Below are 27737 nucleotides of genomic sequence, written 5' to 3' on the forward strand. Positions count from 1 at the left end.
CTCCTTGACCTGGGAGTTCTGGAATTTGGCTATAATATTCCTGGAGGTTTTCCTTTTGGGATCTCTTTCAGGAGGTGATTGGTGGATTCTTTCAATTTCTATTTTAGCTTCTGCTTCTAGAATATCAAGGCAATTTTCTCTCACAATCTCTTGGAGGGTGGTGTCTGAGCTCTTGTTTTAGTCATGGTTTTCAGGTAGTCCAATAATTTTCAAATTCTCTCTCCTAGATTTATTTTCCAGGTCAGCTGTTTTTCCAAGGAGATATTTCACATTGCCCTCTATTTTTTTCATTCAATTGGATTTGCTTTACTGTATCTTGGTTTCTCATAAGGTCACTAGCTTCCATTTGTTCAATCCTAATTATTAGGCAATTATTTTCATCAGACAGCTTTTTTATCTCCTTTTCCATTTGGCTTTTCAAATTGTTGACTTTTTTCTCATGATTCTCCTGCATTGCTCTCATTTCTCTTTCCATTCTTTCCTCCCTCTCCACATCTTCTTTCTATCTCTCTTATTTTTTCTTCAAAGTCGCTTTTGAGAGCTTCCATGGCCTGAGACAAGTTCATATTTTTCTTGGAAGCTTTGGATGTAGGTGCCCTGAGGTTGTTTTCCTCTTCTGAGGGTGCACCTTGATTTTCCTTGTCGCTGAAGAAGCTTTCTATAGTTCCGAACTTTCTTTGCTTGCTCATCTTTTACTTGACTTTAAACTCTCCACTGGGGGGCCCTGCTTTTCGGCTCCACTACTGTTCCCAGCTTCAGAGAGGGCAGGTTTTACTCTCGCCTGGCCTGTTCTCTGTTCCGAAGATAACCTCAAGCCTACTTACTAAACAACCAACTAGCAAAGTTTTTTGTGGTGTGGTTCTTAGCTTTGACGAGCCTGCACCCCTCCCCCACCTGGGCCTCCTGCTGCTCAGGATTTCTTACTGGTTCCCTGCTGGAGTAGGACAGCCGAATTCCTCCCTAGGTCCTGCTAATACCCCTGCACTTCCTCCCACCCCCAGCCAGACGTTCAGCTCTCTCACCAGACCACATGATCAATTCTAGAAGATGCTGGTGCTATAGCTGATTCAGGGGCTCTGGGGTAAATTCCTCCAGCAGCATGCCTGGGGTCTCTGTCGGCGTGATCACAGGGTTGGACTTTACTCGCAGCCCAGCACGGCCCCCTGTAATCTATCTATAGCTGGAAAATAATCTCAGCGCATATTTTTGTGTGTTCTTCTGCTCCAGGGGTTCTTTTATTGCTGTTTTTGGGGTAATTGTATCAGGAGCTCTGTGCAATTAATGTCTTTCCTCTGCCATCTTGGCTCCATTTCTGTTACCTGTGTTTTTGAGCCACATCTCCATACTACTGATTTTGTATACAAAGAATGTATGCTGATTTTAATATTAGTCTAAGGAAAAACATTAGGAAGCTAAATTTCCAGAAAAGTTCCAATGCATTCCTAAGTCAGATATAATTTATTTTGGGGATTGACCGTGCCTTTGCCTCCCCCTTCATTAAATTAACATTGACAATTGAGAGTAGAAAGCATTTGAATTCTATGTGGAAATTTCATTTATACCTCTGAAATGAAAGTTATACATTAATTCATACAAGGTATATAGACTAAAGCCTATGTCTTAACTATATGCAAGTGATTTTGTCTATTTTGCCATATACAAGTAGGTGGAAGAGGCTCCCAGGATACTGTTCTTATGTTGGGGCTTAGGCATAGCAACTACCCCAACAAATCCAGTGCCCGCATCAGAGCAGGCACTGTGCTCTGTGAGCAAAGCAGAATTGTAGTAGCTCCAAAGAAGGGTAAGATGCGCAAAACAAATATTCATATGGACTATTTGTGCCTGGCCTGTGGCAGAGCTTTCCAAGTTCATATGGTCTGATCAACCACAGTCAGACGCACTGTACATTGGCCCTGACACAATGATGTCATTTGAAGGACAACAATAAATCCAGTGTTTCAGGACTCGGCAGGCACCTTCTAGAGCAGTGCTATCAAACTCAAATAGAAATAGGGGCTACCAACCTGTACATAAGGATTTCTGCAGACCATGTATTGACTGTTTTAAAATATAATATTATCTATGTTTTGTTATCAATGTTGTATGTGATTTTATTTCTTTTGCTAAATATTTCCCAATTGCTTTTTAGTCCAATGGGGTCACACTTGGAAATATTGTAGCTACACAAGCTGTGTATCCACTTTTGTTCCAGAGGGTGTAGAGTCTCAAAGGAAGGTTATCCAGAATATCAGCTGATCATATTTAACAGCAGAGTGGGACATGAGATACAGATATGGACTGTAAAATGTACATGCACAGATAGCCACTTTATGGCTTGGTAAACAGAAATTGAGTGAGGTTAACCTTTTTTGTTTGTTTCTTTAATATTTAGAATTTTTATTTTCCCAAAATATATGTAAAAACAAATTTTGGCATCAATTTTTTAAAACTTCATGTTCCAAATTCTCTTCCTCCCCCTCACTTCCTCTCCACCGCACCCCCACTCCACCAAGAACTTAAGCAATTCACTTTAAGTTATATATGAGTAGTCATCCAAAACATTTCCACATTAGCCAGATTGTGAAAGAAAACAGACAAAAATAGAACTTTAGGTAAAAGAACTAACAAAAAAAAAAATTATGTTTCAATCTGTATTCAGATACCATCAGTTCTTTCTCTGTAGATGGATTGCATTTTTCATAAGCCCTTCAGAATTGTCTTGGATCATTGCATTGCAGGTCATCTTACAATATTGCTTTTATTTTGTATTCAATACATTTCATTGAGTGAGGTTATCCTACTCAGGTTTGACCTAACCACCAGCAAGGAGAGATAAAGGAAGAGAGGACAATAACTCCCACCAGCCTCCTTTTTGTCTTTAATTAATTTTAAGCATTTGTTTTTTAAAATAATGAGTTCTAAATTCTGCTCCATCTCTCCTCCACCCACTTTTTTCTTTTATTTTGTGAGAGGCCCAGTATATACAATGCTTCTGTGAAATTATCACTGATCCTACTGGCCCAAATTAAGTTTGGTTGTGGTTAAAGCATACTTTGGAAAAAAGAATACTGAAAATGAGGAACTAATATAACTCATCTGTAATCTTTCAAAGATTCCTGCAATGGGTTTTTGTTTAATTACTTTCTTGATTTACATTGTTATGGACATTAAGCTCAAAATGAAGGGAAATGGCCCAAGTTTTCTGACTCAGGTTATCATTATAATTGTAATAACTATAATGACGAGCAGCTTCTGCTTATTGAAGTGGGTTTTGTTTGTTTAGGTTTTTTTTTATTTTGAAGTGTGGCTGAATAATAATAAGCTACTAAAAATTTGGAAGGAAACCTGGCAGGGAAAAGTCTTCACTCTGCCCTTGATTGCCAAAAAGGGAAGTTGTTGAGAGACAGGCAAAATGAGCTAAATTTGTATCCTCCTTTTGATCTGAAGCAGCAAGGCACCCTTAGGGACAGACAGGATGCAGCATGTACCAGACAGGTCTTTAAACTCTCTCAACCACTATGCCCTCTCAGGGCAGACAAGCTAGCCTTGCTGAAGCTACAAGGCACCTGCTGGGAGGAATCAAGCCAACCTGGTCACCTCCTCCCAGGCAGGCCCTAGTGGAGAGAGCCCATAACTCCAGTCCCCAAAGCAGAATAGCAGTGCCCCCCACCCCCCAAACCAGCTGAAACTTTGCAGCTGTCATAGGAGCAACCCTTATGGAGATGTGGCTTGGCCAGCACAGCCGCAGCTGCTGAAGACCAGAAAAGTCCTCACTACCAAATACTTCCGTGTCAGAAAATGCTCAAAATGGTTCTACAAATGGAGATTCTAAGTACTATGGAGACCTTCTGTCTGACTTGCAGTTGAAACTTCCTATATGTGCTGTTCTCTCCAATCTCATCCCACCTCAGATGAGAATGTGAACTCCAGAGCAGGGACCAGCTAGCCTTTCTATTTCAATCCCAGGATGCAGCACAGTGTGTTTTCAATGGCATGTGTTCAATAAATGCTTTTTCGTTCATTCATTCATTCATTCATTCATTCATTCATTCATTCATTCATTCATTCATTCCTCTGAAGACAACAGTGCTTCATTTGATAGAGGACAATGCTGTCTATTGGGAAAGTATTTATTGGGGCTCATACTCTCTACGTGTGCTCTCTATGTGCCTTGCAGAATCATTGGTGTGTCTTAGGTGGCTATCTTCAAGTAGTAAATGGATCCTTTCTGTTTGGTTCCCCTCTCTTTGCAGTTTTGGAGAATTCTGCCTGGTTCACCTCTTACTGAAGAGGAACCCTGTCATGTTCTTCCAGCATTTCATTGAGTGCATTTTCCACTTCAATAGTTATGAGAAGCATGAGAAATACAATAAATTCCCCCAGTCAGAGAGGTAAGTAATTCCCGTGTTACCTCTTTCTCAAATTATAGGACTTGAGGTAGATGTCAAAAGTTCAGCTGTTGTCTGTGAAGTGATTAATTAGACTTACAGCTAGGACTTTTTTTTTTAAACATTTAAATTTACTTGAGGCAGTGAGAGGGGTAAGAATATACTTTAACACCCATATTTCTAAAGGAAATGCCTGTAATGGTATCTCATCAGTGTATTTGTGCATTAAGTTTATAGGATTTAAGTTGGACTTAAAATATCTTTGCAAAGATCTATTTTTATTTGCACATATAGATCCATTGAAGTTCTGTTTTTGTCATAGGGAAAAACAACTCTTTTCATTGAAGGGAAAGACTAACAAAGAGAAACGTATGCGGATCTACAAGTTTCTACTAGAACACTTCACAGATGAGCAGAGATTCAACATCACTTCAAAAATCAGCCTGAGTATTTTGGGTATGCCTGGCATTTTGGGAACAGAATGCATATTTAAAAATAAAAAGCTGTGCTGATAGTGGACTCAGTAGGTCTGTAACAATATAAGCCTCCTGCTGCAAGAAGACCCTTGCTTTTTTATTTTTCTTCCTAGCATCCACTATTCCCCATATCGCTTCTCCTGGCCTCCCCAGATGGGCCCTCCTAGGGCTGTAGCATTACACTCTTCATGGGATTTAAAAGTATTTCTAGAAATTTGATCTTTCATGTTCTCTCTCTCAGCTTGCTTTGTGGATGGCGTCCTACCCCTCGATATGGAAGCCAATGAACTGCTTTCAGATACATTTGAAGTTCTGAGTTCAAAGGAAATCAAACTGTTGGCAATGAGATCCAAACCAGATAAAGATTTCCAGATAGAAGATGATGAACTGGCCATGGCTAATGTAGTCATTCAGGAAGCACAGAAAAAATTAATTTCACAAGTGAGTATATCATAACTTCTCTTGTAATATATAACCAAAAGAATGCACATTGCATATAATTTTAAAAACAGCAAAAACTCTTGGGACTAGTCCTGATTTTGCCACCTGTTAAGTTCTGCATTCCCAAATTATTTATTCTCTGTGTCCCTTGCCTCACCTTATAAAATAGAGCCAAAATTCATCCTATTTCCTAGATACTGACGGCCCTTTTAGAAGTGATGATATACTGCAAGGGACATGATATGACTTCAGAGAATAACTTAACAATAATCATAGAGAACTGGACCTCTGTAGGACCTTTGAAATCTTCTCATTTTTGTAACTGTGGCTCAAGAAGTGAAGTGACTTATCAAGAGTCATATAGAGGCACACCTCGGAGATGTTGTGGGTTTGGTTCCAGACCATTGCAATAAAGAGGGTCACAGGAGTTTTTTGGCTTTCCGGTGCATATAAGAGTTATGTTTACACTATACTGTTGTCTACTAAGTGTACAAGAGTATGTCTAAAAACACAATGCACATACTTTAATTAAAAAATATTTTATTGCCAAAAAATGCTAAACATCATCTGAGCCTTTAGCAAGTCATCATCTTTGAACGGTCTTGCCTCAATGTTGATGGCTCCTAACTGATCAGGATGGTGTTTGCTGAAGGTTGGGGAGGCTGTGGCAATTTCTTAAAATAAGACAACAATGAAGTTTGCCACATCGATTGACTCTTCCTTTTAGGATAAATTTCTCTGTAGCTTGTGATACTGTTTGATAGCATTTTGCCCGCAGTAGAACTTCTTTCAAAATTGGAAGCAATCCTCAAACCTTGCTGCTGCTTTATCAACTAAATTTATGTAATATTCTTCAGTATTGTTGCACCTTAGGGAATAGGGAGGCCCAAGAAGGGGGAGAGAGATGGAGAAATGGCCAATCCGTGGAGCAGTCAGAACACACACAACATTTATCAATTAAATTCGCCATCTTATATGGGAATGGTTTATGGCACCCCATAATAATTATAGTAGTAACATCGAAAATCGCTGATCACAGATCACCATAACAAACATGATAATAGTGAAAAAGTTTGAAATATTGCAAGAATTGCCAAAATGTGACACACAGACATGGTGTGAGCACATGCTGTTGGAAAAATGGCACTGATAGACTTGCTCAATGCGAGGCTGCCACAAACCTTCAACTGATTTAAAAAACAACAATAAAACAACAGTATCTGTTGAAGCCCAGTCAAGTGAAGTATGCCTGTAATAAGGTGGTGATAGACTTGGGATTACATAACTCAGTTCTTTAGACTCTTTGTTCAGTGCTCCTCTCATCACACCATCCTGCCTCAGGAACATCTTCCAATTATAGAGGAGAAATCATGTTTGTGTTGAATGCTTTCCCACTCTACCTACATTTAATTCTAAGAGTTTATGTGTAAAAAAATTTATGGTTGGTGACCAGTCTGAGTTATGAACTATCAAGAAATATTAAATTGTATATTTACTAAGTGTTTATGGCAAACACAGCACTCTGCTAGGTGCATTGGAAAATACAAAGGACTTTAAAACTGTAGAGCCTAACCATTGAGAGTTTACATTTAAGACACTTTTGCCAGTAGCAAAATGAATTATGTCTTTAGCTACCTGGCATGGAACTTATTTTAGTTTTCACTTCATAGAAAAGAAACTTGATTAAGTGGGCTGTATGTTTCTTTCTGAAATGCTATAAGGCTTTTAGGAAGTCATTTTACCTTTTCCTGATATGGTTCCCTTACTTTAAAAATGAAGACAATACGCGTCTTATTTCTGCTTTACAACCATGTCTAATTTTGTGACTTAAGGGGAAAAAAATCAACATTAAAAGCCAAAAAAAAGGTTCTGAAATTCAGAAGTTTATAATTTAGGATATCTAAAACATAGTTCTTCTTTGTTTAACTACAGGTACAAAAGAGGAATTTCATAGAAAATGTTATTCCAATTATCACTTCCCTTAAGTCAATGTTGGAACAGAATAAGATCCCAGCCTTGAGGGAACTCATGAACTATCTCAGGGTAAGTAAAAGCTTTAGACTTCCTCACTGATACAAGACTACCAATGTATTACTTGGGCTCCCCTGGTGGTTTTGGTGGGGTTCACATGGACCTTTAACATGTTTCAGAGTGTTTATGAGTGAGTCAAACTATTGTGTTTTGAAAGTGAAATTACTAGGAGGCAGCTAAGTGGCACAGTGGATGAAGCACCAGCCCTGGATTCAGGAGGACCTGAGTTCAAATCTGGCCTCAGACATTTGACACTTACTACCTGCGTGACCCTGGACAAGTCACTTAACCCTCATTGCCCTGCAAAAAAAGGGAGGGAGGAAGGAAAGAAGAGAGGGAGGGAAGGAGGGAAATTACCAGACCCATGTGCTGTTTCAGCTCAGACACTGCTGTTCACTGCTTTGAAGTTGAACTTTCTCTCTTCTTTACAATTGAGTTAATGGAAAACTAAATCTCACACTTTATTGAACATGTCTTAAAGTGCTAGTCCAGGTTAGATATGAGTATAGCTCAGCTGTTGGTATAAAGCACAAGAGGTTTAACAGAAATCATGTAGTGGAACAAAAGGTCAAAAATATCAAAGGAAATATGAAAAAGGCGTGGGGGGTGGGGGAGGGATGGAGCCTAATAGCACCAGATCTCATACTATACTACAAAACAGGAATTATCAAAACTATTTGTACTGGCTAAAAAATAGCAGTGGGGCAATTTAGGTACACAAGACCTAGAAAAAGCAAAAGAGCGTAGCAGCATAGTATTAGATAAACATATTGGAATAAGGACTCATAACTGGGAATATTGAAAAACAATCTGACAGAAATGAAGCTTAAACCAGTACCTTCCACCATATACAAAGATAAGCTCCAAATGGATGCACGACCTAGATATAAAGAGTAACATCATAAAACAAATTATAGAGGGTCAAGAAAGAGATTGGCTTTCTGATCTGAGGATAAAAGAAGAGTTCATTACCAAAAAAGCATTACAGAAGACAAAATAGACAATTTTGATTATATAAAATGGAAACATTTTTGCATAAATAAATTAGTACAATTAAAATTAGAAGGAAAAAAATTGCACCAAATTTTTCTTATAAGGGTCTGACACCAAAATATCAAAGGAACTGATGAAAGCATATAAAAACAAGAGCCATTGCCCAAGAGAGAAATGATCAAAGTATAAGAACAGGAATTTTTCTGAGGAAGAAATTCAAGCTATCAAAAGCCACATGAAAAAGTCCTCCAAATTATCAGAAAAATGCAAACTAAAACCATTCTGTGCTTCTGCCTGCAATAGACAGGTATTGAGAATTGGACTTCCTTGGTCATTCTCTCAGAGAATGACAAAGGACAATATCGAAGTCAATGGTAAGGGCCAGTTTAAGTGTTCCAGAAACTGTTCCTAAGTGATCAATACTATTTGGTCATAGACTCACATTGGGTTATGTGATCAGTCAAGATAGAGTGGAAAGTGTTGGATCTGGTGTCAGAGGATCTAGGCTCAGATTCTGGTTCTGCCATTTATCTAATCCTAGCCACATCACTTGATTTCTTTGGACTTCAGTTTCCTTATTTGTAAGATGAAGGAGTTGGACAGGATGGTCTCTGAGGGTACTTTATAGCTTTGTGTATATGATTTTACTATCCTAAATACAAATATTCATCTTGCTTAGTGAAATTTTGTTAATTAATGCATACATTTGCTTTTCAGCAGACTAAATCTTGTCATTGCTACTATAAGAAGTAGTTGAGAGAGCTTGTTTACTTCAGTAAAATAATTAAAGAATGTTCTCTGGATCTATTCCAGGAAATGATGCAAGATTATCGAGATGAAATTAAAGATTTCTTTGCAGTTGATAAACAACTGGCTTCAGAACTTGAGTATGACATGAAGAAATATGAAGAGCAGCTGGCAAAGGAGCAAGAGCTGGCAGAAAGAATGGCTGAGATCTCAGGCACTGCAGGAGTAGCACAGGTAATGTAATGGACTCTGGATAAGACTGATCTTGTAGAACATAGCAGGCAATTGAAGAGTGCCCAGTGAGTGATATTTCCTAAGTCCTGAATCAGAAGTATGTTGAACTAACACTTCTTGGATATTTTCTGGCTGTCATTTGGATTTCTCATGACTGTTGTGTTTTTCCACTTAGAATAAGAAAGTAAGGGACCTAGACTTCTGAGAATAGCTTTCTTTCAAGCTGAAGAGTGTCTTAAGCTAGACTCAATAAGGAGCTATTGAAGAATCGTGGGTGATGGGAGGGAAAAGAAGAGAGTTAACATGACTAGACCTCTGTTATTCTGGTAGCTGTGGGGAAGACGGATTTGAGAGGGGAGAGACTGAATGTCAGAAAGCTACCAGTTAAGTGGCCAGTATGATAACAGGCAAAAGACCATAAAGGCCTGACCTTAGTTCATTTCTTTGTGGCTGGAGAGAAGAGGATTGTTTTGAGAGCTGTTGTGGAGGTCAAATTGATAAAACTTAGCAGCTTAGGAAGAGCGAAGTGTTGAGAATGTCTCTGAGGTTGAGAACCTGGGTGACTGGAAGGATAGTGCTGCCCTCAAGAAAAATAAGGAAGTTTGGGGTGAGGAGGACAGTGAGGTTTTATTTGGGTATTCCAAGTTTGGGGTGCCTACACAGCAGCTAAGTAGAGATATCCCGCAAGGGGATTAGAGCTCAGAGGAAAGATTATATATTATTGTATATAGATCTGAGGGCTATCTTCATGTAGATGATAATTGAATCCATGGGAACTAACAGAAGAGAGGGTAGAGAGAGGAAAAAGAAGAGGGCCCAAGATGAAACCTTGCTGGGACTCTCCGAGGCAAAGGAGTCTGAGGAGCGGTCAGACAAATTAGAGAAGGGGGATGCTTGAATGAAGGTCCATGACGAAGTGATAAAGAGATATTTAGAGAGGCAACATGGCATCAGCTATAGATGACTGAGCGTAAGAATCAGGAAGACCTAAATTCTAGTCCTGCCTCAGACATTTACTAGCTTTGTGACCATAGATGAGTTAGTCAGCTTCTCTGAGCCCCAACTTCTTCATCTCTAAAATGTGAATAATAACAAAAGCAAATACTGTATGCACAGCATCTTGCCAACTCTAAAGTGCTACATAAATATCAGCTATTATCTTGGTAACCTTGGAGAGAGCAGTTTCTGTTAAGTGATCTGGTTGGAAGCCAGGTGGAAGGGCTTGAGAAGTGAGTGGGAGGTGAGAAGTTGGAAGAACTAAGTGGAAGGATTTTTCCAAGTGTGGCTGTGAAAGGGAGGAAGAGAGAGAGCAAGAGAAAAGAGAACTTGTGATGGGGTAGCACAGTTAAGTGAAAGTTGATTAAGAATGGAGGAGAAGGGGCAGCTAGGTGGCGCAGTGGATAGAGCACCGGCCCTGGAGTCAGGAATACCTGAGTTCAAATACGGCCTCAGACACTTAACACTTACTAGCTGTGTGACCCTGGGCAAGTCACTTAACCCTAATTGCCTCACTAAAAAAAAATAAAATAAAAGCAAGGAGTATAAAATGGAAATTCCATTTCATATAAAGAATGGAGGAGAGGGGGCGGCTAGGTGGCGCAGTGGATAAAGCACTGGCCCTGGATTCAGGAGTACCTGGGTTCAAATCCAACCTCAGACATTTGACACTTACTAGCTTTGTGACCCTGGGCAAGTCACTTAACCCCCATTGCCCCACAAAAAAGAAAAAAAAAAAGAATGGAGGAGACCTGGTTTGGAAACAGCTCCTGGAGAAGGCAGACAGTGATGGGATCAAAGCAGGAGTGCAGGATTTAGCCTTGGCGAAGAAGAGGCTGACCCTTTATCAGAGACTGGAATGAAGGGTAGGAGAATGAGAACTGACAGAGTGGTGTTTTGAAATATAGAAGAGAAGTAGGAACTCCCACCAGATAGCCTCTGTATCCTCAGGAAAACTGGATCTTAAGATGTTCCAAAAGGGAGGAGGATACTGGTTCCAGAGGAAAGGGACAATTTAGAACAGACACTGTGAGGAATGCAATAGAAAAACAATCAGGGAAGAATAACGGGATTGCTGTGCAACAGTAAGGAGCCAATTGAGATTGGATAACATACATTTGTGTTTCTTAGAGGCAAGGTGGTATAATACACAGAAAACCTGACTCCAAACTAGAGTCAGTAAGAACCGGTTTCTATTCCCTCCTCTGACTGGAAAAGTCACTTAATCTCTCAGTGATTATCCAGGCAAGTCTCTAAGATTTGATCTGCATTGATAGAGAGAATTTCCTGGCTGCAAGTTCCCTATGTTGATAAAATCATAGGTCTAGACTAAAAAAAAAAATTAAATCAGAATTCTGTAATGGACCTTGTTTACACAGCTTTGTGACTTCTTCCTTTAGTACATAAGTAAGGGTGAAAAAGGTGGATAGTTGGGAATATCCCAGGGGATATTCTGATTTATTTGCAATTTTCTGCAAACAATATCCATCTTTTGTGCCTATATAGCACATGATCATTTTAAATGCTTTTATATTGATTGGTTATGAAAAGCTTGTTTGTTGTAAGAAGATGCCTTTGGTAACCATATACTAATATAGAGAGAAATAATTATCAAAGAATATCTAGGTTTTTGAACTCTCTCTTTTTTTAGATTTTACACAGAAATCTTTATTTCCGAAGGTATAATAATTACAAATATACAAACTTACTCCCAAGACATGGGAGACTTCCTTTTCCTCCAGTGCACCATCTCAGTCTCTGGGAAGAGGAAGAAGATTAGTTCATAGCTTAGCTCAGTTCCCATGGAGCACAGTCTCCTTTCTGAAACAACCCCCCCACCCCCAGGACTTCAGTCCCAGCTACCTCTGTTTCTCCAGGATTCCATCCTGGGTTGGCTAGCCATCCCATCCCACCTGCAGTTGTAACTCTAAGGTTGCCATTGTTTGAACTCCTCTGTCCCATAAGGATTATCTTCAAATAAAACAAATATCTGAAACTGAGAAGAACAGACAACCTAGAACAGAAACAAAACACCCCCAGGCCCATTTCTTGGAGTCATGATAAAGGAGGGAGAGCAGGGGAAGTAAAGTCCTTCCTCTCTCACTGGTTCAGTTCACAACGACCTCTGGACAAAGCAGATAAGAGCTGCCAAAAAGAAAGCAGCAGAAAGAAAGCAAATGGCTCAGTCTCCTCAGTTTTAAAGATGTAAACAGCTAATCAAAGGAGGCTACCCCAACCCATGTAGTAGGCCACACAGTGCTCTTCATTTCAGTCAAACTAGGCATTGTCAAATGGCCCCTCAAGGGCATCTCTATAGCAGGAGAACTGGGCATGCCCAGAGAGGCCAGGGATACGCATTTTCCATTTGAAATTTACCTTCCCATCAAATTAACAGGACTATATATTTTTTTCTTAACACAACTCTATAAAACAATTTTGTGGTAGTTTCATTGGTGTGGCACTGAAAACAAATTAATTTAGGTAGAATTGTTACATATAGAGACAGACTTAGTCCTCATCACAAATTCAGAACAGATCTCTGGTTTCTGAGGAGGCATAAGCAACGAATGTCCTTTTACTTGCTTCCCATGTGGCATACAATAAAGTCTCCAAACAACCAGTGTTACATTATCATATGCAATCCCACATGTAGAGATGAAAATAAAAATTTCAAAATACAAAGTTTTATAGATTCATGGAATGAGGAACGTTTACTTCCCAAAGTTCCCTAAATTAGCCAACAAAATAAGAAGCATTTTACAAAGTTTACCAAATATCTCTACTTATTTAGTCTTGTTAGCCTTTTAGGACCTTTGTCAACCCATGAACTAAGTCCTTCCCCCCAACTTAATTATTTGGGGGAAAATTCAATTTTTAAATTCTTGAGTTCCAAATGCTCACCTTATCTCCAGCCCCTCCCCTACCCATTGAGAAGGCAAGCAGTGTGATACCATTATACATATGAAGTCATGCAAAATGTATTTCTATATTAGCCATGGTGCCCCCCAAAAGGCAAGAAAAATAAAGTAAAAACAATGTTTCAATCTGTGCCAAGAGTTCATCACTTCTCTCTCTGGAGGTGGATAGCATTTTTCATTATGAGTCCTTTGGAATTGTCATGGATCATTGCTAAATCTGAGTTACTAACTCTTTCACAGTTCATCATGTTCTCCTGTTTCTGCTCACTTCACTTTGTTTCATTTCATATAAGTCTTCACAGGTTTTTCTGAAACCATATTGCTCATCATTTCTTTTTTGTTGTTGTTGGTGGTGGTGTTTTTTTTTTTTTTTTTTAGTGAGGCAATTGGGGTTAAGTGACTTGCCCAGGGTCACACAGCTAGTAAGTGTTAAGTGTCTGAGGCCGGATTTGAACCCAGGTACTCCTGACTCCAGGGCCGGTGCTCTATCCACTGCGCCACCTAGCTGCCCCACTCATCATTCCTTACAGCACAATAGTATTCCATTAGTCATATACCACATGTGTTAAACCATTCCCCAGTGGATGAGCATCCCCTCAATTTCCAATTCTTTGCCACCACAAAAAGAGCTGCTATAAATATTTTTTAAAATATTTTCCTTATTTTTATTATTATATCTATTTGGGATCCAGGCCCAGTAGTGGTATTGCTGAGTCAGAAGGTGTGTATGGTTTTATAGCCCTTTGGGTATAATTCCTATTGTTCTCCAGAATGGTTGGACCAGTTCACAGCTCCACCAAATAGTGCGTTAGTATACCTATTTTCCCACATCCCTGCCAACATTTGTCATTTTCCTTTTCTGTCATCTGAACCAATTTGATAGGTGTGAGGTGGTACCTCAGAGTTATTTTAATTTTTATTTCTCTAGTTATTAGTGATTTAGAGCATTTTTTTCATATGATCATTGATAGATTTTATTTCTTCTTCTGAAAACTACCTGTTCATATCCTTTGACTATTTATCAGTTGAAATATGATTCCTCTTTTTATACATTTGGCTCAGTTCCCTATATATTTCAGAAATGAGACCTTGTTCAGAGAAACTTCCTATAAAATTTTTTCCCTTCAGGTTCCCACTTTCCTTCTAATTTTGGCTGCATTGGTTTTCTTCATGCAAAACCTTTTAAAATTTCATGTAATCAAAATCATTTTATCTTTTGTAATCCTCTGTGAGATTTAAAATTGGATATTAGATCATAAATCTCCCCTACTTAACCTTTCCCTTGATTTATCTCCCAGACTAGTAAATGGAAGAAGCTTCTGGTTTTCTAGATAGACCTTTTATTGTTATTGTAGTTGTGAAACTACACCATTTGGATGTTTCTCACCTCTCAGGCTCTTTTTTGGTCATAAACTCTTCCCTTATTCATAGATCTGGCAAGTACATTTTTCTGTACTACTCTAATTTGCTTATATTGCCCTTTATGTCTAAATCATGGACCTATTTTGACCTTTCTTGGTATATGGTGTGTGTGTGTACTTCTGTCTTGGTTGATACCTAGTCTCCAATATATCTTGGATTGTACCTAGTTTCTGCCAGATTGCTTTCCAGTTTTTCCAGAAGTTTTTGTCAGATAGTCAGTTCTTGCCCCAGTTCCTTGGATCTTTGGGTTTATCAAACACTAGGTTACTATGGTCATTTGTATGCCATATCTATTCTACTCTATTTCTTGGTCAGTACCAGATTGTTTTGATGATTTTTGCTTTGTAATATAGTTTGAAATCTGGTACTACCTAGGCTGCCTTCCTTAACATTTTTTCATTGATTTCCTTTATATTCTGGACCTTTTGTTTTTCCAGATAAATTTTATTATCATTTTTTCTAGCTCTATAAAACAATTCTGTGGTAGTTTCATTGGTGTGGCACTGAAAAAGCAAATTAATTTAGGTAGAATTGTTACATATAGAGACGCACAGACTTAGTTTACTTCTATGGTTAATTAATATTTCCCCACTTGTTTAGATCTGACTTTGTGTGACTTTCTAAGCTTCAGACTTTTTTCCCACTGTGCTTTTTTTTTTTTTTTTTTGGTGAGGCAATTGGGGTTAAGTGACTTGCCCAGGGTCACACAGCTAGTGTCAAGTGTCTTAGGACGGATTTGAACTCAGGTCCTCCTGAATCCAGGGCCGGTGCCTTATCCACTGCACCACCTAGCTGCCCCCCACTGTGCTTTTTTAATAGCTAGTTTTGGGTGTCTATAAGTTTTTGGTGTTTACATGGAGGGGTGATCTGGGGAGAGGAGTGGTCACTGTTCTTTTGATTTGCACTCTGGTCCTTACCCAGGTAGGAACCCTGTTTCCTTGCAACCACAAATGCTAGTGCTCCTTTTCCTAGAACTGGTAGTGGGCAATGGAGTTGCTAAACAGCATTGGTCCTGCACCCAGTGCTAGCACAGGGTTTCCTGTAATCTCTTTCTGACCAGTTGTCCATTTCCCTTACCATCTCTGGGCAGTGAGAGCTCCTGAAACTACTGCTTCTGATATCATCTATGCCTCCAAGATCCAGAGCGAGTTTTGCAGCTGAGCCACAGACCTCTCCTGATTTCCTAAATTGTCTTGGGCTGGGAAAATGTCTCACCTCAATCTTTTGTTGGCTGTACTGCTCCAGAAGTTGATTTGATGCATTATTTTAAAGTTGTTTGGAAGGGAAATGTTGGGAGGTTTCTGCTGGAATGCTCCCTCTCGTCTGCCATATTCACATGAACTGAGTTTAAAGAAAGGCAGGGTTCCTAAGAGTTAAGAGGGACAGCATTCCAGGCATGGGGGACAATTAGTGCAAAGGCCCAGAGACAGAAGTTGTATGTGAGGAACAGCAAGTAGGCTAGTGTGGCTAGAATAGAAAGTGTATGGAAAGAGCTTTACATACCACACAGGTTCTATGTGATCCTAGAGGCAATGAGGAACTACTTGGTGCTCATTGAGGAGGGGGTCAGACCTTTGCTTCAGAAAAAAGTCAGGGGGCAGCTAGGTGGCACAGTGGATAAAGCACTGGCTCTAGATTCAGGAGGACCTGAGTTCAAATCCGGCCTCAGACACTTGACACTTACTAGCTGTGTGACCCTGGGCAAGTCACTTAACCCTCACTGCCCCACCCAAAAAAAAAAGAAGAAGAAGAAGAAGAAGATGATGATGATCATTAGAAAAAAGTCACCTTGGCAGGTAAGGATGGATTGGAGTCTCAAAGTTTATTGTAGTAGTTCAGGCAAGAGGTAATGAGGATCTGTACTAGGGTCATGGCCCTGAGTAGAGAGAGGGGGGAAAAAACTGCTATAGAGAAAGAAATCAAAGATCTGACAACTGATTATCTATATTGAGTGAGAAAAGTTAAGGATGTAATGTAAACTCTCTCTTTCTCCTTCTAGCAGTCCCCTGTGAGTTTAGGAGCAACCACACCTCCTATTCATTGTGATAATACAAGTGTGAGTCATGCCACATCTTCTGGATTACCAGGTGGTCCTGTACCTCCCTCATCTCCTACATCTGAAACTGGGTCACCGAAGTTGTTAACATTCAAAACCAGGTACAGAACTTAGCTAACAGAGCTAAATCCAGAGGGGCACATTTTCTCATCATGTAATAACCCTGGCATCTTGAGAATCCAATTGCATTTTCATGCTTAGAGGGGTTGGTTAATCTTCACTGACCATTGTCAGTGGTAGAAAATCACATTTGGTTTTCACTGATGTTTTGGGTTTTTCACTCTGGGATTTTAGATGCATGTATATGAGTGATAGTTTTGAAAGAGAGGATAGTAATTAAGGTCTCTTCTTCCTCTCTGTAGTGATTTATTTAAAAAAACAAATCAATGGTTATTGTATGTTCTCCCATATAGGCGTATGTCCCTGAGTACCATTGCAATTTTAAATTCTGCCAAAAAAGCTGTGGAGTCCAAAAAGCTTCAGAGGAGTCGGAGCTTAGGAGAACTTTCTTTCCCCTCCCAGTCAGAAAGTGCAGACAACAGCAAGCAAGGCACACCATCCAGCTGGAACAAAAGTGAGTGTTGTTATTTTTCCTAAAGAGTTGACCAGAAATAGCTCAGTTATCAGTCTTGGAAATGGAAAATGAAAGTAGTTAGATTAAATAAAACCCCCAGTTATCTTAATATCAATTATATTTTCATAGGGTTTTTAAATTTTTTATTTTGTTTTTCTATCACCTAAACTTGCTCCTCCTTTCCCTTCCTCCTTGAGGACCATCCTTTATGACAAAGAATTTCAAAGGAGATCAGCAAAACTAACTAATCAGCAAAGTCTGATATTTAGTGTCCCATATCCATAATCCCCCACTTATGCAAAAAAGGCAGGGAGGTATATTCTCATAGCTCTTTAGTGCCAAACTTGGTCATTGTCATTCTATAGCATTTAGTTTCAATTATTTTGTTGTTCTTTCCTTTTCCATTGTTGTAATCATTGTGTTATATTGTTTTCCGGGTTTGTATAATTTATTTCGCATATTGTTTAAACAAGTCTTCCATACTTCTTTGTATTCATCATAGTCATCATTTCTTACATTCTTATATTATTTTACATTAATGTGCCATGAGTTGTTTAGTCATTCCCTAGTTGATGGGCATCTACTTTGTTTCTGGTTCTTTGTTATTACAAAAAATGTTGCTACAAATATTTGGGGGTAAGTGGGACCTTTCATTTTCTTTGATTTTTTCTTTCATTGATCTTTTTTCCAGAGTCTTTTGGTAGCCTGAACCAACACTCTGTTAAGGCCACTGTCTGTGCAACTGACCGAGCAATCAGCACCCCTGATCGTGAGTCATTCACTTGAATAAGTTACCACTAACACTCTCATAACAGTCAGTGTGTCTTTGTAGTAGCAGTTAGTCAATACTCAATTAACATTTATTAAGCACTTACCTTTGGTAATCTTATTCCAGGCTTGTAAAGCCTGGAAGGTCAGGTTTCAAACTTATTGGCATGATCTTTGGAACTCTGTCAGCCAGGTGACTCAGTGGATAGAGCCCTGGCCCTGAAGTCGGGAAGACCCGAGTTCAAACCTCACCTCAGACACTAGCTGTGTGATCTTGGTTGATCACTTAACCCCATTTGCCTCAAACATCTGGGGCCATCTCCAGTCCTGATATATGGCTTGCCACTAGACCCAGATGGGTCTGGAGGACAGAGTAAGGTTGGTGACTTTGTTGAACAGCCTTCCCTCAGTTAAACTTAATTCACTGCAAGTTACGAAATTACCTGATGTCATGGTCCTTTTCAAGAATGAAGGACAAACAACAACAGTACATATATTCCCATGAAAGGGTTACTTTCTTATATTCAGTAAAGAGTTTCTGAATGCCCTTCCATTTTCGTCATTAGTAAGGTGAGGTGGTGGAGTAGAGCTACTTGAATAATATCACAATTTCCAACCCATCTTTTATGATGTATTATTTATTTATGCCCACTCTAATCTAGTTATTTACACAGTAGCCTCTTTGACATTCCCATTCCCCATAACAACTGCCCCTCACTACTACGCTCAATGAAACTCCCTAGTTTCCTCTTCTTCCCTGCTTCCCTCCCACATCCCATGGCTTTTTTTAAAAAATGTTTTTTTAAAATATCCTATATGCAAACATCAGTCATCTGGGGAAAAAAAATGCTTCTCAACCTTTCATTGAACTGTCCCTTGTAACAAAAGAATAATCACCAAGTAAAAACACCTGCGACTGTGACTATATATGGCAAGTATACAGCATTCTGTTCTACTAGTTTTTTCTGCTTCATCACCAGTTGCTGAAAACTAAGGCAATGGTTGGACTTTGTGTAGTTCAGAAGTTTTAAAGTCCCTTTTGAGAGGAAGTCTTCCCACTCCCACTCATTTTCCAGCATAGGGCAGCTCTACCTCACTTAAATTCAATTTGCGAGCAAGTCAAGACATCACTCATACCATGTCATTGGTCCACTTCAAGAACAAAGAAAAACAACTCAGCCTTCTTAGTTCATTCCAGTCTTCACAACAGAGCTATGTAATCCAGTGTGTTATACACCATTGAATGAATGTTAAATTTAATATTCTCTTACCAGTCAAGAATCAGCCAATTGACTTTCTCTAAGCCTTGACAGATTTGAGAATAGTGTCAGTGTAGGTTTGGAATTTCTAGATGACTGATCTAGGTGGACTAGAATTATCTATAGTTTAGGAGCCCCATACACTCAACTCGAGCCAGAACCCAAAGATCATACTTTCACTCTAGTAAGTCAGAGTGTTTCAGTTCAAAGAGTAGGATAACCATGTAGGTAATCACCTAGTATTTTTTTTTTGTTGTTGTTCCTGGCTCTGATCTCCCACAGTTCATCACAAGTATTATAATATAATCATTATATGTGTGTGTGTGTGTGTGTGTGTGTGTGTGTGTATATATATATATGACATATATGATAAATTATTCCTGTTTGACAGTAAACTTATCTGGAAGATATAGACACTCTATAATATTGAAATCTCTTAATAATTTCATCTTGATCATTCCTATGTATTTTAATACCTCAGGCAGCTAGGTGGCACAGTAGATAGAATGCTTGGTCTGGAGTTAGGAAGACCTGAGCTCAAATCCAGCCTCAATTACTGTGTGACCCTGAGCAAGTCATTTAACCGGTATGCCCCAGTTTCTTCATCTATGAAATAGTAGCATCTACCTCTTAGGTGGTTGTAAGGATCAAATGATATATCTGTAAAGCTTAGCTCAGTGCTTAGCCCATAGTAATTGCTACATAAATGCTACCTATTATTATCATCATCATTATTATTATAGTGAAGGTCTACTTATAGGCTTCATCTTTAAGAAAGGTCAGCACATCTCCTACACTCAGATGACAAAGACAACTTCTCTAGTTTTAGTCATGAAGATCTTGTCATTAAAGGCAATGAGTAATTTTGGGTTCCCGTACATCGAACAGGTGTAATATTATATATGCAGAAAGCTCCTCTCCGTTTTCTCTTCATCTGTGTTTCTGGCTCAGGGGCACAGAGTGCTTCTATTTCAGCAGTTAGGTACCATATGCCGAGGAAACGGGGAGAATGCATCTCCTTTTAGTATGATAATCCTCAGGAGTCCCAGATTTCAGTTCCTGGTTGGTTTCCTAGCAGCGTGTGTTCTTTAGCAGCAAAGGCTGGCACGTTGTATTAGAACTGCTTTAATTCATTTGTATGGAGCTGTCTTCACATTGACGATAGAGCTCTCAGGTGTCACCAAATCAGAGGCATTTTTTTCTCATTTCAAATGCATCATTCCTACTGATACAATTTCTGGGGATCATTCTATACTCTGAGATGGAAAGGCAGGCTCATAGGTCTCCACAGACATTTCTCTTTTTCTAGGAGAATCATTAGGTGATTACCTAATTATTACCTCTTACAAATGTAAATCCCTCCAATGACCCTTTGTTATGTGAGGGATGGGTGGCAGATACAGACAGTATAGCACAGCTCTAGTTTTGGATACATGCTATGCCCGCTCTTAACTATTGTAATGCTTTAGTGGTACTCAATATGAACAAAGCTGTTTTTCTAAATGAAAAGGAAACATTTTCAGAACCACTAGGATTGGGCTAAAAAATCGTGAAGACTTTTTTAAAGCAGCTCCCTCTTGCTATAATTCAAGCAGCAAAGATATTTGCTGCCTTTGATTTCAAACAGTAGGTGGATTGGAGATCATAAAATAGGTCTTATGAAAATTGAAGATTTATTACCTTGACAAAGCACAGGTTCTCAAACAGGAAAGAAAATGTGTGTGTATATATAGAGCGAGCGAGCATTTCCAATCTCATCCTCACCCTTCTTTCACTAGGAATCTTCAGGACTGAACTCCTTTAATGTCAGCCATAAAAAATTTAAATTTCCAGCATTACCAATTAACATAGCTCGAGTACCTTTATGAATGTATGGTAGAGTAGAAAAACGGGGTTTTTAGAGCACAAATTAGGCATAGTCATCTGTCACCTCTGAGAAAGTCTAGGGAAGAGAAAGATGTTCACGACAACATTTTACAAAAAATTTTGGAGAAAGGATAGTTTGCTTTATATATATATATATATATAGTTGTGCTAGTCTATCATATTTGTTGGCCTGAGAAATAGCTAGCATTTTTACTAGATTGCCTGAAGAAGATATGGGCTTATTCTTAAAGCCAGACATGTTTATAGTTGTAGGAATACATACATATTCACTGCATTTTTCTCTCTTAAAAGCATTATCTCTTTTTCTGCTTTGGCTATAATCAATTTCTATTGACCTGGGCATTTTTTTTTTCCTTTTCTAGAGACTATTAATGATGTTACCTTTGGAGCAGGGGTTAGTTACATATCACCATCTTCAGCCAAAGGCAAGTTCTCTTTATGATTCTTCCTTGATTACTATTTGTTTTTTGAAAGTTAAGGGATACTGAAATTGTCTGGTTCCATTTCAGAGAAATCTGGATTCCAGGATCAAGGAAATGATATTTTGTGTTTGTCATTGCCTGATAAGTAAGTTTAATACCTAGATAAATGGTTTGGGGGAGTGGAGTGACTGCAATAGATTTTTTTAAAAAAACTTATTTCATTTTAGTTCCAGGATGACGTAGTGTTTTTATTTTCCCCCAGGACCCCACAGCCTCGACAATGGAATGTCAAGTCTCCAGCCAGGAGTAAAGATGATGTGGATACCAGCAGGAGAAGGTCCCTTCGAAAGACCCCCTTGAAAACAGCTAACTGAAATAGCCCATCCTAGGGTGTAACTCTGGAAGACAAGAACATTTACATAATTTTTTTTAATGGTGTGCAGAAGCAAAATCATGTGGAAAACAAAATGTATTCCCTCCCACACAGAGGGTATCTTGATTATGGTGTTAAGTGTAAATTGAACAGATCTTCCTCCAAATCCCCTCCATTCTTCCACATGTAAAGTTTGGTTTATCATATTTAGGTCTGTTCACTCAAGTTTTTAGCAAAAAAGGCATCATATATACAATATATTAAAGTTGCAAAATATAAAAAGATGGCAGATTTATCATTTTTGCCAGAATTAAAGAAGTTGAAGTTTAATATTATGCCTTTATTCCATTTGAAAGTGTTAAGAACACGGGAGCAGCTAGGTGGTGCAGTGGATAAAGCACGGCCCTGGATTCAGGAGGACCTGAGTTCAAATTTGGCCTCAGACACTTGACACTTACTAGCTGTGTGACCCTGGGCATGCCACTTAATTTAACCCTCACTGCCCTGCCAAAAAAAAAAAAAAAAACAGTGTTAAGAACACCTTGGTAAGTTGTATTTCAGTTGGGGAATACCGCAATTATATGTAGTTCATAGTTTCTCCCACTATAAATCAAGCCTTTTATTAGTGGATGCTGCTTTCCCTAGTAGTATGCACTTGCCCAGTATTTATGATGTTAGATGTATTTTTCTATCATAACTATATTTGAAAGCAATGTATAGTTTTTTAAAAATATAAAATAAAGTGTAAATAGAAAATTCCTTTTTCTGGAACTACCATTTTTACTTTTAGCCATTTTAATTTTATGTAAAACTTTTAGTGAGAACAAAGTTAAATCTTTCTTTTTAAAGAAAAAAACACACACATTTTTATCCATGCTTTTTTCCTTCTTTCACCCTGTTCTACAACAAAGTGATTTGTCTTATGATGACTATTCCAACAGGTAATATTCTCATATAAGTACTTGGATTTCTCGTTTCTACCTATTAAAACAACTGCTTAGAGACACCAACATTGAGGCTGGTTTGCTTACAGCCAAATAAATCTCTTCCCATTCTGATGGAAGTCTGAATCAAAGAGCTTAGTTTCGGCTGCTATTGGCATTACCATTGGATGAACATAATTCATATGACTGTTCATGCGTGTTGCTTTACCCACACAGCTGACTTTAGTGACCATGAAGGAGAAATGACAAGAATGACAACAAACTCAGTGGGTTCCAAGGTTTAATCCTGGTATTACAGCAGTGAAATGTACAGGGTTAGGTCTTAGGGTTTATGTGTGCATGTGTTTTTAATACACATAGCCAGCTGGGTTTGAGGAATGAAGTGTCATCCTGTGTTTCTCCTCTACCCCATATCACTTAAGTTACATTAACCGGTAAGACAAAAATGAAGGCCATTAATAGTGTGTGCCTCACAGTGTTGCTCTTTGGTGAACTACTTAGTGTATCTACAGTACAGGCACTGATCTCTTGTAGATGGTGTAGGAATTATGGCCTCCCTCTATAAACTAATGGGGAAGTGTACAAGTCAAGTGATGTTTGTCTCACATTGGTTTTCCTGCCTACTTTTCCCCAACAAATTAGCTAAGTGAAGAAGAAGAAAAATTTTACAGAATGTTTCAATAAAGAGGCTGGGGTTATGGTTTTTTCTTAGAAAAAAGAGGTTTATAAATGATGTCTTACAGAAGTATCAAATTATATGTATTAGTACAAATCTATAACATTTATGTACAGTGATATCCATACCAAAGACCAAAAAAAAATAAAAATAAAGCCTGCCTTGGATAGAATTCTTGAATCCTCTTAGCTTCATTTCACATCTTAAAAATATGTGAAATTTCCAATTCAAAAGAATATTGTCATTTTCCTATTTTAAATCTTTTTGCAGCAAAAGTCTGCTAGACTTCACATTTTTCTCCTTCTTTATACTGACCCTGGTTGAACAGAGAGGGTTAGGGTGGGATTGCTTTAGTTATAAAACTAGAGACAATACAGCTGTCTTATCACTATGGCAACCCAAGGAAAAGGTCAAGGTATTCCCCATCTAGTTTAGTGAAAGGGGAGACTGGGTCTGCATTGTCCTTGAGGACAATCCTAATTCTAAACGTTTTAAATATAGATGCAATAAACAGTAGGTACTGTGAAGCCATAGCTATACAGTTGCCCACTAAGAACTAACATTTGGTGAAAAATCCCAAGGCAGAGTATTTTCATATAAACTACCAAAAAAAAGTTATAAATTCCAACATTTACAAGTATCCAATCAAAATACTGTCAAAGCATAAAAATTAAGACAATTCGACTTAAAATTTCATCACAAGATGGCTACATTCTGCTACATGAAAAATATCCTTCAAGCACATCACTGAATCAGAGGGGCTTTTTTTGGAGAAGCTCCTTGCATCAAACCTCTTCACACCATGCGTCTGACATAGTAATGTCTTTGAGGCAAAAAACACCTACTTTTGAAGAACAAGGACTACTGAATGTTCTTTCTAAAGCCCCCAAAAGTGAGCAGAGCCTCAGGGAGATCAAAGTTTAAAATCAAAATTAGAAAGATGCTTTTGATTCAAGCATTTTCCTTTCCTCACTGTCAGGTTTTCTGTACTGGTTATACAATCTAATACTCTTCAAAAGCCTGGGGTAGCTGCCACCGCATCATGGCTTATTGAGAAGTTGAGATGGGCAGCCTCCAGTGTCTGGCTGCTTTATAGCAAAGAGTCATAATGGAATTAATTTCCTTTTTTAAAAATGGTAGTTGATAGATTCCATTTCTAAAATCACCACCGACATTGGGTGCAGTCATAGGAAACACAATTAAAACTAATTTTAAAAACAAAGCCCTTGCTTTGCTTTATGGACCTTCCAGGGTTGACAGTCTAAACAAGATGAGTGTGGAAGGTTGAGGTTGAGGTTATTAGATCAAGGATAGGGAACCCAACAGACTGCATGAAAAACACACCTAACTTTCTGAAGTGTCCATCTTTAATCCTTCCTGATCCAAGTTTAGCTGCCATCAGACATATACCTTGATCCCAAAGCTATTTGGGATAGAAAATCCACACCAGGCTTTCAGTCTTTAAGTAGCTATGTTGAATAATGCTCAGAAGGTAACAGCCAATACCAATTCTGGAGTTGTAACCATATGACCATATTCCCTTAAGTAGATCTAAGTGAGTTATAGCTCTTGGATGGTCTTCAAATACATCTGCCTGTTAGTGATCTGAGGGGAAAAGGCAGTTCAAATACTACTCAAGGGTACAATGTATCTGTTTTTCAGAGTTACAAAGGTTACAGAAGTATCTTTGCTTCTAAATGGAATTCTGGAAAATGAAACCTGAGCAATGGTCTGTCCAATGGTCCATAAGCCTTCCTGTGGGAAATGCTGCTATCTGGAAGAAGGTTCTTCTGTGAGCCTGTAAGACTCTCAGTATAGGTGCTTTAAATGCTGGCATTCTCAGTGTTAACACTTATGATATGAAGTGCCTAACTTGTGTTTGATTTTTAAAAAAATGTTATTTAGCATTGTTGCAGGACAACATATTTACAATTTAAATAAAAAAATCTCATTCTTTGAAGTAATCAAAATACATCTTTTGCAAAAATTTAGAATGTGGAATCCTACAAAATAAACAAGACCCATAAAAAAGCAGAAACTATTTCAGTACCATTTCAAACCTGGCCCAGGATGGGGGTTTTGCTTTTAATTCAAAATGGAAATCCACCATGGGTAAGCCTATCTTCTTCAGATAAGAGGTAAGACTTGCAACCAACCTTCCTTATTTTGGTTGTTTTTATAAAATGCTGAACCAAAACAATTTTCCTAGACTGATACTATGCATTGATTTTTAAAGGTTTTTTAAAAAAGATTTTTAAAAAGGAATTGCACAATACTGCCTATAAGGCCGGTCAATTTAAAAACAGGTTAGTTGCATAAAAGGCCTCGGCTTTGTAAATTCATCATAATTTCCAAGGTGAGTCAAATCTTAATTGTGTTCCTAAGGTCCTATACAGCTGCCCCTCCCTTTTCCCTGTTTACTTGTTTACTCAAGTCAGGTAATGACTGCTGAGAAGCTAATTAGTACCACAGGCTCACAATGTCTAACTTTTAACAAACCTACTTCCTGAGCTGCAGGCATGGGAAAAACTCAGTTTGGGAGACATTTTTATGGTGTCCTCCCCTGGAAGGCAGAGGACTAGGGCTATTCCTACTTGGTAAGCAGCCCAATGAACAAATTCAGTCTTCTCCATGTTACTATTCCCCATCTTGGGGACAATTCATTGTCAACTTTGGCAAGGGGAAAAACAAGTTTTGTACAAAGGTCTAACTCTTTCCAAGTGCACTTTGCTCATTGGTTGCTCTTGATCGGAGTTTCTAATGGAGGTATTTGCATGTGTTCTCTGCCAGATGATCAGATTTCATATCACAAAGGATGACTTGTGTCTGAAGTCCCCCTGCAAAGTGAATATAGGAAATTAGAATACAGCCAAATGCAACTCTCCCAAGACCTCCAAAAACTGATGATATCAGAAGAATGGGACAAGATATATAGAAAGGAAAAGGGTACTAATAGCAAAGAAAACAATTTCCTTGGAGATTGAACTTTATCAAGTAAGATCATATAGAAATACTGATGGCCAGCTTGCAAACTGAGTGTCATGAGAAAGGAAGGGCAGTGTCAAATTGGGGTTGATTTCATGTGGGAAGAGAAGAGACAGAGAGCTCAGGTTCTGGGTACCTGGTTTTAAGCTAAGGTCCTCCCCACGGGACCAACTGTGTTTTCAAGTAAGGAAGAATAATTTCTTTATTGATGAAGTTCTTAGGTACACCTAGAATTCTGTAGGTTACAAGATTCTGGACCCCACTGCTTTTCTGGCTAGGAAATGAATCCCAGATGCATTCTCTGGGTTTTTTGTTTGTTTGTTTTTTGGCTGGGCAATGGGGGTTAAGTGACTTGCCCAGGGTCACACAGCTAGTAAGTGTCAAGCGTCTGAGACTGGATTTGAACTCAGGTCCTCCTGAGTCCAGGGCCAGTGCTTTATCCACTGCACCACCTAGCCACCCCCCAGATGCTTTCTCAAGTTCCTTACCTCATCATCTGTCCGGATATAATTAACTCCATCAGGTTTCCCTGGATTCTTATAACTGTGAAGGGGGGAAAGAAAGGGTAGTTAAATAAGTAGACTTGATTTTCCATGTAACTGTCAACTTAAACCTTTAATTTTCATGCTAGGCTCACCTTTCTCCATTCTGTTTGTTGTTGATGAAATAACCCCGTCTATACGCACAACAGATGCCCAGAGTTATCAGACCTAGAACAGCCAGGACAACCAAAACCCCTCCAATGATTCCACCAATGTTCAGGTCATCTGGGAAAAAGGAGAGGAGCAGAGAATCCATAAGATCTGGTCCTAGTGTCAATCAGTACTACTCTCCAGCCCCTACCCCACCGAGTCAAAAGAACCTAATGGGGGCAGCTAGGTGGTGCAGGGGATAAAGCACGGCCCTGGATTCAGGAGAACCTGAGTTCAAATCCAGCTTCAGATACTTGACACTTATTAGCTGTGTGACCCTGGGCAAGTCACTTAAACTTCATTGCCCCGCCCCCCAAAATTAAAAAAAAAAAAAGAAACTAGCATCTGTCAATTAAAATAACTGCCTGATTCTCACAGATTTCCAAGGGCCTCTAATTTCATTATTCCCAGATGATAGTGACATTAGCTGCTCTCTTGTAGTCCAAATGGTGAAA

The 27737-nt window shown here is 38.8% G+C and overlaps 2 protein-coding genes across 3 annotated transcripts in view; one reads left to right on the top strand and one right to left on the bottom strand.

Moving 5' to 3' along the window:
• Positions 1-22725, top strand: part of NCAPD3 (non-SMC condensin II complex subunit D3) — a 93427-nt gene extending 70702 nt beyond the window's left edge. The window contains exons 25-35 of one of the 2 annotated variants that reach the window (XM_043994980.1): positions 4254-4391; positions 4711-4844; positions 5106-5305; positions 7238-7348; positions 9143-9310; positions 16646-16803; positions 17116-17276; positions 17968-18045; positions 21553-21615; positions 21700-21757; positions 21875-22725. In XM_043994980.1, coding sequence (XP_043850915.1) covers positions 4254-4391; positions 4711-4844; positions 5106-5305; positions 7238-7348; positions 9143-9310; positions 16646-16803; positions 17116-17276; positions 17968-18045; positions 21553-21615; positions 21700-21757; positions 21875-21986 — 1381 coding nt within the window. In that variant the 3' untranslated portion in view covers positions 21987-22725. The remainder of the gene's footprint in view (positions 1-4253; positions 4392-4710; positions 4845-5105; positions 5306-7237; positions 7349-9142; positions 9311-16645; positions 16804-17115; positions 17277-17967; positions 18046-21552; positions 21616-21699; positions 21758-21874) is intronic. The other variant, XM_043994981.1, reaches the window with a different exon arrangement.
• Positions 22726-23192: 467 nt separating this feature from the next.
• JAM3 (junctional adhesion molecule 3) overlaps positions 23193-27737 on the bottom strand; it is a 106133-nt gene continuing 101588 nt past the window's right edge. The window contains exons 7-9 of the mRNA XM_043997267.1: positions 27228-27357; positions 27079-27133; positions 23193-26442 (exon numbers count right to left, since the gene is read on the bottom strand). Of these exons, the coding sequence (XP_043853202.1) occupies positions 26407-26442; positions 27079-27133; positions 27228-27357 (221 nt within the window). The 3' untranslated portion in view covers positions 23193-26406. The remainder of the gene's footprint in view (positions 26443-27078; positions 27134-27227; positions 27358-27737) is intronic.

This window comes from Dromiciops gliroides, chromosome 3, assembly GCF_019393635.1.
Source record: "Dromiciops gliroides isolate mDroGli1 chromosome 3, mDroGli1.pri, whole genome shotgun sequence".
NCBI lineage: Eukaryota > Metazoa > Chordata > Mammalia > Microbiotheria > Microbiotheriidae > Dromiciops > Dromiciops gliroides.